Source organism: Bubalus kerabau, chromosome 1, assembly GCF_029407905.1.
Source record: "Bubalus kerabau isolate K-KA32 ecotype Philippines breed swamp buffalo chromosome 1, PCC_UOA_SB_1v2, whole genome shotgun sequence".
Lineage (NCBI taxonomy): Eukaryota > Metazoa > Chordata > Mammalia > Artiodactyla > Bovidae > Bubalus > Bubalus kerabau.
This window is the reverse complement of record NC_073624.1, coordinates 33,515,579-33,532,385: the sequence shown is the minus strand read 5'-3', so window position 1 is coordinate 33,532,385 and position 16,807 is coordinate 33,515,579. Positions and strand designations below refer to the sequence as shown.

General features: G+C 41.9%; 1 protein-coding gene and 1 pseudogene across 8 annotated transcripts in view; one reads left to right on the top strand and one right to left on the bottom strand.

Moving 5' to 3' along the window:
• Positions 1-16,807, top strand: part of ABCC9 (ATP binding cassette subfamily C member 9) — a 161,269-nt gene that overhangs the window by 102,535 nt on the left and 41,927 nt on the right. For all 8 annotated transcript variants that reach the window (XR_008711663.1, XR_008711639.1, XR_008711662.1 and 5 more), the window contains 2 exons: positions 1,930-2,087; positions 10,328-10,420. Coding sequence is in view for 4 of the 8 variants with exons in the window: in XM_055571680.1 (XP_055427655.1) it covers positions 1,930-2,087; positions 10,328-10,420 (251 nt within the window). In the remaining 4 variants the exon portion in view is untranslated. The remainder of the gene's footprint in view (positions 1-1,929; positions 2,088-10,327; positions 10,421-16,807) is intronic.
• LOC129646050 (eukaryotic translation initiation factor 4B-like) lies at positions 3,467-5,444 on the bottom strand (annotated as a pseudogene).

Sequence of the window (16,807 nt, the reverse complement as noted above, 5' to 3'; positions counted from 1 at the left end):
TGGACTGCAAGGAGATCCAACCAGTTCATTCTAAAGGAGATCAGTCCTGGGTGTTCATTGGAAGGACTGATGCTGAAGCTGAAACTCTAGTACTTTGGCCACCTCATGCGAAGAGTTGACTCATGGAAAAGACCCTGATGCTGGGAGGGATTGGGGGCAGGAGGAGAAGGGGAAGACAGAGGATGAGATGGCTGGATGGCATCACCGACTCAATGGACATGAGTTTGGGTGGACTCTGGGAGTTGATGATGGACAGGGAGGCCTGGTATGCTGCGATTCATGGGGTCGCAAAGAGTTGGACACGACTGAGCGACTGAACTGAACTGAACTAAACTGATATTTTAGGGAATATTTCAAGGATGCCTGGTTTAGTCTCAGGTACTTAGGCCTCCAAAAGTTTGTCCTTAAATTAAAGACCTCAGAGTCTGAAATTGTATCTCTCTATGAACAGACTCTTTAGGGTGATTGAGCAAAGATTTAGCAAATACAGCTCTTTCCTTTTCTGATATTCCAAAATGGCCTTAAGAACACCTAAATTACCATCAATTAAGGTAAAGAATGATGCATGCAGCTGACTAAAATATATGTTGAAAAATTTTTGTGTTTTCACAGTATTGGTGTCAGATTGTGCTGCACCTAAAACACTTCCTAAGGCGTACATATTGGAAAAGAAGAGACAGAACACTCCTTATGTGGAAGATGGCACTATTAGTATCTAGGGAGTTCAAACAGTTGGTATGAAAGAATCAACTAGGAAGTTCAGCAGAGCATTTACATTAGACATGTAATACAAAAGCTAGTAACTTTCTCTGCACCAATTAAAAAATTTTGTGAAAATTACATTTAACCTATAATAACAGCAAAAACTATGAAAATAGAAATAAGCCTAGTATGAAAAAAAGTGATTCAACTATCCTAAAAATCCAGGAAATCATAAAAATCCTGTGTGTGTGTGTGTGTGTGTGTATACTTTCCTTATCAGATACCTAAGAAATACTATGAAATTAAAACACTCTGGTGGTTACAGAAAACAAGTTGATGTAAAGAATGAAATTGAGAACTCAAAAACACCAGTTTATCTTGACTCAGGGAAAAAGTGTTTTCAGTAAAGGATGTTGGGGCAATTAACTATAAAATACACAGCAAATTCACATGTAATAAAGGAGGCCATCTAATAACAGAAAACTATAAAATAATATGTAAAAGAGTAATTTTAGAAAACATGGGAAGTGTCTTTATAAGACACAGAACTCAAAAACAATAAGAAAAAAGCCAACAGAAATGGCTTTAAAATTTTAAATTTCTATTGAAGTTAAAGCATCATATTCAAAATATATTATATTCTTTGGGAGAAAAACTGGCAACTCATGTAAAGAAAGAGGATAAACAGCCATGATATGTAAAGCGCATCTAAAAATCAATACGGAAGATAAACAATCCAGTTGAAAAGCATGCAAAGAATATGAGGAAGCAATTAAAATTATTAGAGGGATAGCTAAAGAGTTTTTAAATACTATTCAGCCTTTAAAAAGAAATAGATTTGTATAGAGTGGCATGGGAAGATTTACAATCCATCTTATTCAGTAAAACAAAGCAAGCAAATGGACAAACAAGGTTTGAGTTTATGTTTATGCTATTTATATAAAATGGTTTGTGCTATTTGTTTAAAAATCCCATAAGATATTAATACATAGGTAGATAGGTAAATAACTGACCACTGGTTAAGCAGATAGGTAGAAAGATGGATAAATATGCTAAACAATGGGAAGTGAGTGAAATTGAAGGAGTGATGAATTGCTTACAATGAAAATGTTTATATATTAATTTTGGAACTAATTATGTAACAATATAAAATTAATGTGTTGTTGCCTTATTACCAATGTTTTATTTGAGCTAAAACATTTTCCTTTCAAACTACCGTCTTAACAGCATATCCCTCCAACTTTGGAATCTCTAACTCGGTCAACACTGCTCTGCGTGTCTGCAATTGGCATGATTTCTTATGCTACCCCTGTGTTCCTGGTTGCACTTGTGCCTCTTGGGGTCGCCTTTTATTTTATCCAGAAATACTTCCGAGTGGCCTCTAAGTGAGTAAAGCACTGCTCTGTTCATCTTCAAAAGCCTGTATATTTGATTGACTGTGATTCAGATTTGTTATAATGTTTTGGTGGCTCAGATGGTAAAGAATCTGCCTGCAATGCAGAAGACCTGGGTTCTATCCCTGGGTCAGGAAGATCCCCTGGAGAAGGGCATGGCTACCCACTCCAGTATTCTTGCCTGGAGACTCCCACGGACAGAGGAGCCTGGCAGGCTACAGTCCATGGGGTCACAAAGAGTTGGGCATGGCTGAGTGACTAACACTTTCACTTTTCTCCAGATAAGGTATGGAATTTGGAAAAGAAACTTAATTTAACTTAATGAAACCTATCCTGATATTATGTTTCATTTAGCGAGATATTTTGCTTCCATGGCTTCCCTGATAGCTTAGTTGGTAAAGAATCTGCCTGCAATGCAGGAGACCCCGGTTCAATTCCTGGGTTGGGAAGATCCCTTGGAGAAGGGATATACTACCCACTCCAGTGTTCTTGGGCTTCCGTTGTGACTCAGCTGGTAAAGAATCCGCCTGCAATGCAGGAGACCTGGGCTCAATCCCTGGGTTGGGAAGATCCCCTGGAGAAGGGAAAAGGCCACCCACTCCAGTATTCCAGCCTAGAGAGTTCCATGGACTGTATAGTCCATGGGGTCACAAAGAGTCAGACGTGACTGACCAACTGTCACTTTCATTTTGCTTCTGTAATTGGTTGTCTGAGCCTTTACATAGTACTAGACATATGTGAACAAGTTGATTGATCTGATTGAGTTTTAAGTCCACAGACTATGCCCAATTTTTCAATTTTTTTTTTCTTTTCAAACCACGATTTCCCCATTTATTTTGGTCACCAAACAGTCCTATTCTTCAGTGGCCTTAGACTCACTACCACCTACCCCCCTGGGGGGTACAAATGAAGGACCCCGTAGGCTGGCCCCAGTAACTCACAACTAAATGAGAGGAGGGGCTGGCAGCCTCCTGGAGACTAAAACATCAATCAGAAACTAAACCTACCTTGCCGAGGATGGAGAATTTATTCAGGTCATATTTGAGAATTCATGTATGCCACAACAGGATAATAGGAATTAAAGGTAAAAACCTCACTCTTCCTTATACCTGTCTACTGCCCAACTAGATTCCAGGCGCTGCATCACCGTCACTGCATTTTGCTAAACGGAGGCCCCTAGGCACTAATCACACAGGCAACTGCATGTGCCATAAAAACACACCACAACTTTTCCACTAAAAGCTGTACATCTCGTTCTCTGGCTACACTGATGATTCTCCTGTTAGTTCAATACTTTAAAGGCTGCAGCAGCATGCAAAAGAATTTCATTTCATTTTGTGTTTTTTTAAAAAAAAGTTAAGCAAGGTCTCCAGGAGATGGTGAGTTTTATTTTGTCTTGTGTGGATAGAGGTTTGATTTGCTCTCGAATGTTCCAGGGTGGAGAGAGATTAGGAGAAAGCACAGAATTCAGAGATCTATTCGGTGTAATCTCCCTCATTTTCATCTTCACCGTCAATGGCGAGAGCAGCATATTTGCTTGCAGAACTGAACTTCGAGGCTGGATTTTCTTCAGCTTTCTTTGGCTCAGGTGCAGATCTGGAGTTGTGATCCTTTTTGCCATCTTTCCTGTCTGCCTCCTTCCAGTGGTCTTTGTTCCCCCCATCTCCCGGACCACGGCTGGAGCTCCCACTTTGGCCTTTTGGGGCACTCACCCCATCTACTTTATTTTCATCTTTCCGTGCTGATCCTTCCTCAGATAGTTGAGCTGGACCTACTTTCCCTCCACCCCTTGTAGGGGACTGCTGCTCTGTGTCTGGCTCTGAGATCGAGCAGGAGGGTTAGAACTTCACTTCACCCAAGCATTCTCCTTTGGTGGAGGGGCTGGCATTACCTTTAGAGGCTGTTCAGGTTTGGGAGGCTTAGAAGTTGGAGACTGACAGTCTTCCTCTTTATTGGGGGTTTCATTTTCTAGAGACTTCTCACTCTCTCTTCTTCGTGCATCCTGGTCTGACTTACTTCTGCCAGATGTGGCTGAGGTCCCAGTCTGTGATGACTCACTTCCTGTCCTCGATTGTTCCCGTTCCTGAGTTTCTTCACTTCGCCAGCTTGGGTGTCTCTACCGAGGCCGTCGTTCTAGTTTTGGCTCATCCAGCTGACGCTGAAGTTTCTCCTGTTCCTTCTGTAGCCGCTCTTCTACTTCTCGTTCTCTAGCAGCTGTGTCAACAGGCTTTGCCCCTCCAAAGATAGAGGCTGCACGACTGCACTGGGAGGTGCTAGCGGAGGAATCATCTTCCTTAGGAGTACTCCGAGGCTTTAGGTTCAGTTTGGGTCTTTGAGGGGGACCTCTTATCATCCCGCCTGTAATCATCCCGAGAGTAATCATCTCTGGAACTCCAGGACCGGTCATCTCGTCTGTCGTATCTGTCTTCATAGCGGTCCCCGCCTCCTCTGCAGTCGTCATCCCTCCGGTACCTGCTACCGAATGCTGTTCTGCCACTGCCTATCCTGGAATCGTAGCCTCTGTCATAGTCTCTGCCACCTCGGTCATCATAGCAATCTCAGCCCCCGTATTGATCCATGTCCCGGCGTGGGCCATCACGGTAACTGTCCCGATACCCATCACGATATCTGTCTGAATCGTAACGATCTCGATACTTGTCTCCAAAGCTATCATCACCCCTTCTGGGCGGGTAGTCATCAAAGCTGTCTGCAGCAGGACGGGCCCTCCTGTCTGTATCTGTTTTGTCAGAATCACGATTTCTATCTTGGCCAAAAGAACGATCATCCCTGTCTTTATCCTGTGCTTGATCAGCAACGTCCACTCGAATTCTCCTGTTACCTAGAGACTCTTCGTTGAGGCTCAAGGCACTGAGCAAGGAATCCAGGTCCTCAAACTCAGCATAACCAAAACCTTTTAACCTCTCAGGATTGCTGGGTTCACGTGGTAAACGCACCGCACTGATATTTAATCCTCTAAAGAATTCCTTAATGGAGTCTTCTGTCACATCATAGGGCAGGTTCCCTAGAAAAGCAGTGTAGGGTGGAGATTTGGGAAGACGGCTCCGGTCGATATTGGGTTCCCGAGCAGCCCGTGGAGCAGTGGGCAGGATGGAACGGTCAATTGGAGGTGCCCGATACACATCATCATCATTACTATGCCAAGTGGTTGAAACATCCCCTTCCAGATCGTCTGTTTCATCAGCCCAGCTGACTGGTTTGGGGACATAGGTGCTGCCTCCACCAGTCCCTCCATCCTCAGCCAGAAAGTCTGTTAGGGAGATAGTCTTCCCCTTCTTATTCTTCTTTTTCGCTGAGGCCGCCATGTTGGGAGAGGGAGAGAGAACGCAAAGGCCCAATTTTTCATTCCATGGTCTTTCTCTGAACATGGCAATGACAGAAAATTTTATGAAACCAAAGATAGTCCCAAAGGATAAGTAATTGAATATTATGTTCTGCAAGTGGGGAAATAAAAATATTTTCAAATGAGTAAAATGCACTCTGTAAAAGATTAGTAGAAGTAAAAAAAGTTAAAGGGATAAATCAGAGTGATAACTATAAAAGTAGAGAATCTTGAATGTCTGGTAAGAGTACTGTAACATTAAGAGGTTGGAAATTTCCAGATTGGGTTATTTAACATGCCTTTGAATATCCAGCCAAATAAAAGATAGCCGTGAATTTTAAATTCTTCTGCTAATATAAGATTTATCATTTGCTGAGATGTTGAATAATTAAGTGAAATATAGTACTAGTTGTTTTGAAATTTCCAGTTTAACTTTGAAGTTCTGCCTTAATAGTATTGTAAATTTTATATCATTGCAGTAATCTCTTTATTTCAACAAACACTTATTAGGCATTTAGTGTCTTGTAAATAACTGCACAAGCCATGTGGCAGAGGAAGAGATCAACATGGCAAGAAGCAGTTCTCAAGAAATTTACAGTTTCTTGGGAAGATAAAACATAAATAAGATAACCCTTATATGTGGATTAAGTGCTAGAATAGGAAGCCAGACATAGAGTTTATTCAGTAAAATGAAAAGATTTAATTGGACTTGAGTGCATATATATATATATATATATATATATATCAGTTAACAGGAAAAAGCAGGATTAAGATTGGGAATCTCTGGATTATACCTGCAAATTTTTTTTTCTTGCTACATTTCATTATTCATTCAATTTAGAGACAGGCTAATTTACCATTAATCTCTGTAGTCTTGTCTTTTCCAGAATGTTACATGATTGGAATCATATAGTATGTGGTCTTGTCAGATTAGCTACTTTCTCTTAGAAATAAGCATTTAATATTCATCTGTGTCTTTTCATGGCTTCAAAGCACATTCATAAAATGGAATATTATAAAAATAATTTATCATTGAATAATATTCTATTTTATGAATTGCCATATTTTGTTTATCCATTTACCTATTGAAGGACATCTTAGTTGCGTCTAGTTTGGGGTTATAAATATTATGAATGTGTGTGTGCATACATGCTCAGTTGTGTCTGAATACATGCTCAGTTGTGTCTGACTCTTTGCAACCCCTTGGATTGTAGCCCTCCAGGCTTTCTGCCCATGGAATTTTCCAGGCAGGAATGCTGGAGTGGGTTGCCATTTCCACCTCGAGGTTATCTTCCCCACCCAGGGATCAAACCCACATCTCCAGAGTCTCCTGCATTGGCAGGTGGATTCTTTACCACTGAGCCACCAGGAAAGCCATTACTATTATGAATAAAACTACTGTAAATATTTGTATGGAGATTTTTGTGTGGACATAGGTTTTAAAATTAGTTGGGTAAATACATAGGGGCATGATTACTTGATAGTATGGTAAAACTGTTTAGTTTTATGAAAAACTGAAAAATTGTCTTCCAAAATAGTTGTTTATTTGCAATATTTCTGGAAAAAAAAAAGTTGTTTCTCCCTTGGGGCTATGAATTAGGATCCTTCAAATGTTAGGAACATATGTTAAACCTAGAGTGATTTTTGATCTCTAGCCCCTTCTCTTTGCTCATAGAAAATTCAGACCAGAAGGAAGAAACTAGCCATTACATTTGCTCTTTCATTTCTTCTGGTATTACTGTTGATGTTGCTTGCTGGAGGGGCAGAAAAGTTCAGTCACTTCCTTTCTGCTGGCTGTTTCCAAATCTCTTCTTGCCTTCTCACCAGTGATACTCAACAGTCATGTTTTACTTCAGATTCATGCTCATGTTGGCCTGTTTTCATCCCTGGGCAATAGAAATCGAGTACAGAGGCCAAGCAAATAACCTTAGTTCTTTACAGATTTTAATTGCTAAGTCTTTTCATTATAGTAGATTATTAAAATATGGAAGGGATGGTCATTTTTAAAGAATGAACTTTGATAATGGATTATAAACCATTTTTATTTGAAATTCTCTGGTCGTTTGCAAATAGGACCACATGATATTAAATCTCATCCATAAAAAGAAACCTCTAGATGCTGAGGTTCTAAAGAAAACACTCATATTGAAAATCTTGAGCAATTTAACACACTATTTTGTAAACACCAAAGGGAATTAAAGTGGGGGACTTATTGTTGTTCAGTCGCTCAGTCGTGTCCGACTTTTTGCCACCCCATGGACTGCAGCACGCCAGTTCTTCCCTGTCCTTCACTGTCTCCCGGAGTTTGCTCAGATTCATGTCCATTGAGTCGATGATGCCATCTAACCATCTCACACTCTGCCACCCTACTCTCCTCCTGCCCTCAATCTTTCCTAGCATCAGACAGGAAATGCCATTGAATTTCGAATATCTAACATCAAAGACCCATGTGTGGCTAGCTCTGTAAGTAAGCTTTCCTATTTACAGGAGAATAAGGTCAAGCTGTACTCTCACCTTTCTGGTTTCATAAAACACTGTCCTATAAAAAGAGGTTCCTCCTTCCTCAACTTTTCCCCTTCATGTCAGACCTAAATGTAGTGACCACCTGTTGCTTGTGTCAAATTTACAATTAGCCACTGAGTTTTCTGTTTAATAATCACAGACTCTTTACATTCCTTCATATTCATCCTCCTCTTCACCCCTCTCCTTCCCTCCCCTCATTGAGTTTCTGAAGTGAGAAATTCATTTTAGAAACTCACAAAAGTACTTTGCCTTTGGTCATGGGAGAACTCAGGCAGTCCCCAAAGATCTAAGATTATTTAACAGTCGAAGATTATGTAACAATGTAATCAGTTCCATTGACTGACAGGTGAATATCAGCGCTGCTACTCTTGATTCCCTCCACCCCAAAAACCTAAGAAAGACAGAAAAAAGGCTGAAAAGAAAAATAAAAGCATGTTTTGAAACGTGTGATAGAACTGTGAGCCTTCTAGAAAGGCTAGCTTGTGTGATTTACAAACTTGTCTAGAGTGTGCATCTTTATAGAAAGGGTCTGATTCAGGCATTTGTCCACCAGCCATTCACTGAACACTTTATTGACCTAAAAATATATATTGACACTTGGAGGACCAGTGAATGCCAGTTCTATTTAGGGAGGAACTCAATCTCATTGTGGCTGAAGCCAAATTCATTATCTGTCTCTTCTAGTGTCTTTATTCTCTGTCTCCCATCCTGGTAAATAGCACTGTCATCTTCCAAGTCTGCTGAGTAACAAACAAGCCATATTTGACTCCCCTCTCTTTTTAAATTTATTTTATTTTTAATTGAAGTATAATTTACAATATTGTGTTAGTTTCAAGTGTACAGCAAAGTCGTGTCAGACTCTTTGTGACCCTATGGACTGAAGCCTACCAGGCTTCAATGTCCATGGGATTCTCCAGGCAAGAACTCTGGAGTGGGTTGCCATGCCCTCTTCCAAGGGATTTTCCTCACCCAGGGATAGAACCCACGTCTCTTACGTCTCCTGCATTGGCAGGCAGATTCTTTACTGCTAGCCCCACCTGGGAAGCCCATGCATATACATGTATATACATACTTTTTCAGATTCTTTTCCACTATAGGTTTTTATGACACATTGAGTATGGTTCCCTGTGCTATACAGTAGGTCCTTGCTGTTTACCAATCTATATAGTAATGTATATATGCTAATCCCAGATTCCTAACGTCTCTCTTCCCAATCACCTTTGGTAGCCATAAGTTTGTCTTCTGTGTCTGTGTGACTCTTCTCTCTTATTCACTCTGCTACAATGAGTTGATTGTAGCAGTTTAGAAGGCTACTTCTAATAAGCTATCTCACAATCTCCCCCTATATTAAATTGTACCAGCATCACACCTAATTCAGAATTTACAGTTATGTAAAGTTTAAAAATAAAATAAAATTTAAAAAAAAAAAAAAAAAGTTCTGATAAACTGTCCTTACTCATTCTCTTCCATCCTTTACACTGTCTCCAAATTATGTTGATTTAAACAAGCTCTGGTCGTTTTATTTCTAGTCCTCAGTGATTTTTCCCAGCCCATTCAGGATCTTCTACAGTCTAGCCCCTCCCCCCATTGCTTGTCCAGCCTTTTCCCATGACAACATCCCCAAAGGACTCTGGTCACCAGCCAGACTGAATTCGCCAGTTCTTTAGTCCTCTGTACTCGCTCTGGTTTGTTCCCTTAGCTGGAATGCACTTCTTGTCTGTTTGGTTGAAGCACACCGCTCATGCTTAACGTTTGGCCTAAGTAACACCTGCTCAAAGAAAACATTTCCCATCTCGTACATTAATTGCTCCTTCCTATGTGTTCCCATAAAAGTTTACTTTAACTGTGATACAAAATTGATGTTTTTGTACAACACATAACATTCAGCCTGGACCCATGTTTATTATGTAATATTTATTTTTCTCTTCCTCTTTAGATTATAAGCTGTTGGATTTTTTTTGTTGAATGTTGGAGGAAAATATGTGGGTTGGCCAAAATTTTGTTCATATTTTTCCAAAAGATGTGATGGGAAAATCCAAATGAACCTTTTGGCCAACCCAGTAGTTACTCTGACAAAAAAAATAACCTTAATTTAGAATGAACAAAGCTCCCAGCTCAGACAGTAAAGAATCTGCCTACAGTGCAGGATACCCAGGTTCGATCCCTGGGTTGGAAACAACCCCTGGAGAAGGGAATAGCAACCCACTCCAGTATTCTTGCCTGGAGAATTCCAGGGATAGAGGAACCTGGCAAACTATAGTTCTTGGTGTCTCAGAGTTGGAAACGACTGAGTGACTAACACACACACACAGTATTCTTTGAGTTTGAATGAGTGTAAAGTTTATTTTTGTACTTGTCTCTGTCCTAGGGACCTCCAGGAACTTGATGACAGTACCCAGCTCCCTCTGCTTTGCCACTTCTCAGAAACTGCTGAAGGACTCACCACCATTCGGGCATTTAGGTAAGTAAACATATTTTCATTTTGTTGATTAGGCAGTTACATTATCAACAAATATTTGCCTACAAATAACTGATCATTGCTCCCATTTTCTGATGCCCACTGTGTGTGTGCCTGTGTTCTAAACTAGTAGTAAGAAAAACATGACAAAAAACGATCACAGAGGGCTTCACACGTGGCTCACTGGTAAAGAATCTGCCTGCCAGTGCAAGAGATTCGGGTTCAGTCCCTGGGTCAGGAAGATCCCCTGGAGACGGAAATGACAACCTGCTTCAGTATTGTTGCCTGGGAAATCCTATGGACAGAAGAGTCTGGCGGACTACAGTCTACAGAGTTGCAAGAAGAGTTGGACATGATTTAGTGACTAGACAACAACAACAAATGATCATAGAGTTTAGTTATTTGAAATTTTAACAAGAATAAAGAAAGAATTCAGCATCATGTCGGTTAGATACTACCTGTGTGATTTAGACTAGGCTTTTGAATTCCCTAACCTCATCTGTGAAATAGGGAAAACAATTTTGCTTTTTAGGGTTATTGGACTAATTGATATAATGCATGTAAAGCATTAGAGCTTCCCTGGTAGCTCAGCTGGAAAGAATGCACCTGCATTGCAGGGGAACCTGGTTCAATTCATGGGTCCAGAAGATCCCTTGGAGAAGGGATAGGCTACCCACTCCAGTATTCTTGGGCTTCCCTGGTGGCTCAGATGGTAAAGAATCCATCTGCAATGCAGGAGACCTGGCTTCAATCCCTGGATTGGGAAGATCCCCTGGAGAAGGAAACAGCAACTCACTCCAGTATTCTTGCCTGGAGAATCCCATGGACAGAGGAGCCTAGTGGGCTATAGTCCATGAGGTTGCAAAGAGCTGGATAGGACTGAGCAACTTTCACTTTTCATATGAAGCATTGGCTTCCCCTGTGGCTCAGTGGTAAAAACTCTGCCTGCAGTGCAGGAGGCGGTGGTTTGATCCCTGGATTGAGAAGATCCCATGGAGGAGGCAATGGCTACCCACTTCAGTGTCCTTTTTGGACAATCCCATGGACAGAGGAGCCTGGCAGGCTACAGTCTGTGGGGTCACAAAGAGTTGGATGCAACTGAGCACACACCTAAAGCATTAACCACAGTGATTAGCAAAGAAGTAATAGAGAAGCTAAAATACATGCATTAATAATAATAATAAAAGAAATATTATTACACCAAAGTTACTTCAGACTTAAATAGTTTTCTTCAATGTTGGTAAACATTGAAGTAATATCCCAAGATTTTCATCAAAAGAGTTTGCTTAATACTCAAAAAATTACCTGAACTCTATTAAAGGAGATCAGTCCTGAGTGTTCTTTGGAAGGACTGATGCTAAAGCTGAAACTCCAGTACTTTGGCCACCTCATGCGAAGAGTTGACTCATTGGAAAAGACTCTGATGCTGGGAGGAATTGGGGGCAGGAGGAGAGGGGACGACAGAGGATGAGATGGCTGGATGGCATCACTGACTCGATGGACGTGAGTCTGAGTGAACTCCGGGAGTTGGTGATGGACAGGGAGGCCTGGCGTGCTGCGATTCATGGGGTTGCAAAGAGTCGGACACGACTGAGCGACTGAACTGAACTGATTAAGACATAATTTGTGTTCTAATAGTAGCCAGCAATGCCCAGTGGTAATCATAAGTACACCATGTTAAGAATTTCATTTTTTCACCAAAGTTCTTTTGAGTTAATTTATTTGAACACATGCCAAGTGCTAGTCTTGCAATGGATATAGAAAGACTCCAAAGATACGGCCTTTTATTTCTACCCCAGATAAATACCACAGGGAAAATAGTTAGGATAACATGGCAGGTGGGGAAGAAGCAGTGACCTGATTCAGGCAAGCTGGCAGGTGGAACAGAAAACAGCCTCTGTCTTCTCCCTGAAGAACAAGTGAGGTCATTTACTGAGAATGATGAAGACTGGACTATGTAAAACATCTTGAAGAAAATGAGCCTGGTCTCAAATGAAAGAGAAACTTGACTGAAAGTCAAGGTTTAGATTTTTCATTTAATCATCTATTCTTCACTAGACACACAAGCAGAATTTGGCTTGACTGTTCCTAATTTTACATCGGGAAAATTCTAGGGAGCTCTAAGAAGAACAAACTATTACATGTCACCGAGGACTTGAATGAGGCTTCCCAGGTGGCTCAGTGGTAAGGAATCCACCTGCCAATGCAGGAAATGCAGGTTTATCCCTGGATCAGGAAGATTCCCTGGAGAAGGAAATGGCAACCCACTCCAGTATTCTTGCCTAGAAAATCCCATGAACAGAGGAGGCCAGTGGACTACAGTCCATGGGTCGCAAAGGGGCAGACACGACTTAGCGACTGTTAAGAATCAAACACATGCTTTTCCATCTACTTCTTCCTCTCTTTCAGGCTAGTAAGAGTCCCCAGAGTCATCAGCTCTCTGGAAAGTTTGTATTTACTGATTAGGCTGCTTTCCTCCCCTGCGTTCAGGGTTCATGGTGTACTCAGAGGCAGCATGAACTAACCTCAAGTAGTTTACCACCAGAGGATCACAGTTAAATTAGACTGAGATTTCAGTGACCTTTCCTACTTTTTTTTTGGTCTGACAGAATAAAGGTCTAAGAATGTTCAGAAGATGAGCTGGATGTGGATGAAAAGATACAGACTGAGTGTGTCAAAGTTTCCATTAGGAAAACAGAAGGGTTCTTGCCAAATAGAAATACACAGAAAGAATGTTCACTGCATTTCCACCCCTCCCCTTTCACTGCTGCTTCAGACTGTTGCCAGCTCCATTTACAAACTCCTTAAGAGTGTATCTGCAACAATATCCCCAAACTAGAGGGAGAGGAAGAAGAGCCCCAGACAAAACACTTTGTCACAATGATGTGTTGGATGTTCGTCTCAACTGGAGTCCACAGGCTTTGGTCCAAGTTTCCCCCTCCCCACGTCTCTCCATCATCACAGCCCTCTAGGAAGGGGGACCCTGTCTCCACCTCCTGGACTTGTTTTCTCATTTCTGCTCCTTAGCTCATATTGTTCCTGATACTTCCAATGCTTTTGTCCCTCCTTGTCCATCCGAAAAATTCTGTGAACCAGTGAAGTTGCTCAGTCGTGCCGACTCTTTGCGATCCTATGGACTGTAGCCTACCAGACTCATCAATCCATGGAGTTTTTCAGGCAAGAGTGCTGGAGTGGGTTGCCATTTCCTTCCCCAGGGTATATTCCCAACCCAAGGATCGAACCCAGGTCTTCCGCATTGCAGGCAGACGCTTTACCATCTGAGTCACCAGATCAGATAAGATCAGATCAGTCGCTCAGTCGTGTCCGACTCTTTGCGACCCCATGAATCGCAGCACACCAGGCCTCCCTGTCCATCACCAACTCCCGGAGTTCACTCAGACTCACGTCCATCGAGTCAGTGATGCCATCCAGCCATCTCATCCTCTGCCGTCCCCTTCTCCTCCTGCCCCCAATCCCTCCCAGCATCAGGGTCTTTTCCAATGAATCAACTCTTCGCATGAGGTGGCCAAAGTACTGGAGTTTCAGCTTTAGCATGGTTCCTTCCAAAGAAATCCCAGGGTTGATCTCCTTCAGAATGGACTGGTTGGATCTCCTTGCAGTCCAAGGGACTCTCAAGAGTCTTCTCCAACACCACAGTTCAAAAGCATCAATTCTTTGGCGCTCAGCCTTCTTCACAGTCCAACTCTCACATCCATACATGACCACAGGAAAAACCATAGCCTTGACTAGACGAACCTTTGTTGGCAAAGTAATGTCTCTGCTTTTGAATATGCTATCAGGGAAGCCCGAAAAAATTCAGCCCATTTCTTAAAACCTCATTCAGTCCATCCCAGAGATGGCTTTATCCATCCCTCCCCACCTTCCACCCTATTCCCTGCCATTCTTTTCTTCTAGCCAGTGCAAACTTTCATCTTCCTTGATATTCACGTAGCATTTTTCACATAGGGCCATATGATTGGCTTCTGTGTTGAGCCGTCTTTTCTTGTTCATACTACAACAACCCCATGCTTACCTCTTTCACTAGACAATGTGCTTCTCTAGGGCAGAGGTTGTGTCTTGTTCATACATATATGTTGTAATGTCTCACTTTGAGTTCAAGCTTGCTAAATGTTCCTGAATGAGTGGGTGAAAATCCGCCCAATAATGCAAATACAGAATTGGATATATCTGTTCACTGTTGAAATCCACTATCTCAGTAAATCCTATAACTCTGTGAATCATCCTCTGTTAATTATTCACTCTGTCCCTGGTGGCTCAGCTAGGAAAGAACTGGCATGCAATGCAGGAGACCTGGGTTCGATCCCTGGGTTGAGAAGGTCCCCTGGAGGAGGGCATGGCAACCCACTTCAGTATTCTTGCCTGGAGAATCCCCATGAACTGAGGAGCCTGGTGGGCTACAGTCCATGGAGTCGCAAAGAGTCGGACACGACTGAGTGACTAAGCTCACACATCTGTGTAAGGGTCATGATGAGGGTAGTCCTGTTTCTCTGTCTGCCTGGTCCCGCCCAGTGTATTGCTATTCAGTGCAGGTCCTCCTGTGCATGGCATTTGGGTCAAAGCTATATAACTCAAAGTGAGGTAATTATTTGGCTCTGATTGTCAAACCCTTTGATTATCGTAGATCAGATGTTGCTGTCTGACTCAATTATCTGATTTTTCTGGTTTGGCATGTTGGAGTGATCGGATTGACTGGATAAATTTCAACTATCTGCTTTATATTGGCCTGTATGGATGGCTTCACGGGCCAAGTGAACACCCCACCCCGGACTTCTTCATTTTTGACATAGTGATAGTTTATTGTAAACTTTTGCAAATTGATTTGAAGATTTGGGGCGGTGGGGGCGGGGGGGTACTTGGAGCAGTCTTTTAACAACTAGGAATCACCATCAGGCTGTCAGATGAAATTTGGTTATTCTCTGCAAACATAACACATAGACAGGAGGTCTCTGTAAGATAAGCCGAAGCCACAGAAAGTTGAATTTGGCACTTCCTCCAACCTTCCAATCAGTTATTTTGTTTATATGATCCAGCTTTCCATTGTTTCTGTTACCCAGGGAAAATAACTGAAAAACAAAAAGAGACTATTTTTGTCATGTAGAAAAGATTTATCAACATGGAACATGAGTTTCTATGAGAAGTAGCTCCCATGTTCAAATGGATGAAGTTTCTTTTTAAAAAACATTTATTTATTTTTCTGCATCAGGTTTTAGTTGTAACGGTTGGGCTTAGTTACTCTGCAGCATGCAGAATCTTAGCTCACTGCCTAGAGATCAAACCAGCATCCCCTGCACTCCCAGGCAGATTCTTAACCACCAGACCACCAAGGAAATCCCTGGATGAGGTTTTTATTAAAAGTTTCCTTTACAACAACGGTTACAAAGAATTTGGTCTGATTATGTTGACTACCAAGAATGAGCTTAATTTGACCCAGTATCAGTATCTGAACTGTGTGTGTCATGTTGTTTTTTAATTGCTCAGTCATGTCCGACTCTTTGCAACCCCATGGACTGTAGCCCGCCAGGCTCCTCTGTCCATGGGATTTTCCAGGCAAGAGTACTGGACTGGCTTGCCATTGCCTTCTCCAGTGCATGAAAGTGAAAAGTGAAAGTCAAGTCGCTCAGTCATGTCCGACTCTTCGCGACCCCATGGACTGCAGCCTACCAGGCTCCTCCGCCCATGGGATTTTCCAGGCAAGAGTACTGGAGTGGGGTGCCATTGCTTTCTCCGATATGTGTCCTAGATCCCCGTAAATACTACACACTAAGAGTTTCTTTCATGCAATGACCATTCTTACAAATAATTTGTAACTTTGAGGTGTAAGATATCTTGCTTAACAAGGACATCTGCAGTTCCCAAAGACCCTCATTCTCGACCTCTTGCCACCTCGTTGTCCTCCTTTGATTTCCAGAAACTGAGCAAAAAGAACATTTTTAAGGTATATACTTGCCTGTTACAAACCCATAGTTTCCTGCCTTTCGTGAGTCTCTTCTAGCTCCTGCTACCAACTCCAACCATGCATGCCTTGTGGAAAAGTAAGATATATGCAGTAAAATCTAGGTCAAGTATGTTGCATTTCTGTACAACTTCTTCTGGGTTTTGTAGGGCCCTTGAGACATAGGCCGTGCCTTGTTTTCACGGTTACCATCCTCATGTAGAAAGTTATGAAATGATCTTTAATAAGACTTTGTCATCGGAAACATTCCTTTCTGTAGCAGAGGTTGAGAAAGGAACTACGCTCCATGCCATCTCTCAGGAAGGGTGCAGGAGAGCAGTAGCAGCTGGCCTTCATTTGCAAGTAGTCCGTTTACTAGTCATTCCATCCCACCAGTTCGTCACCGTGTTGAGTAAATAATGTAGTAGGAAGTGTGA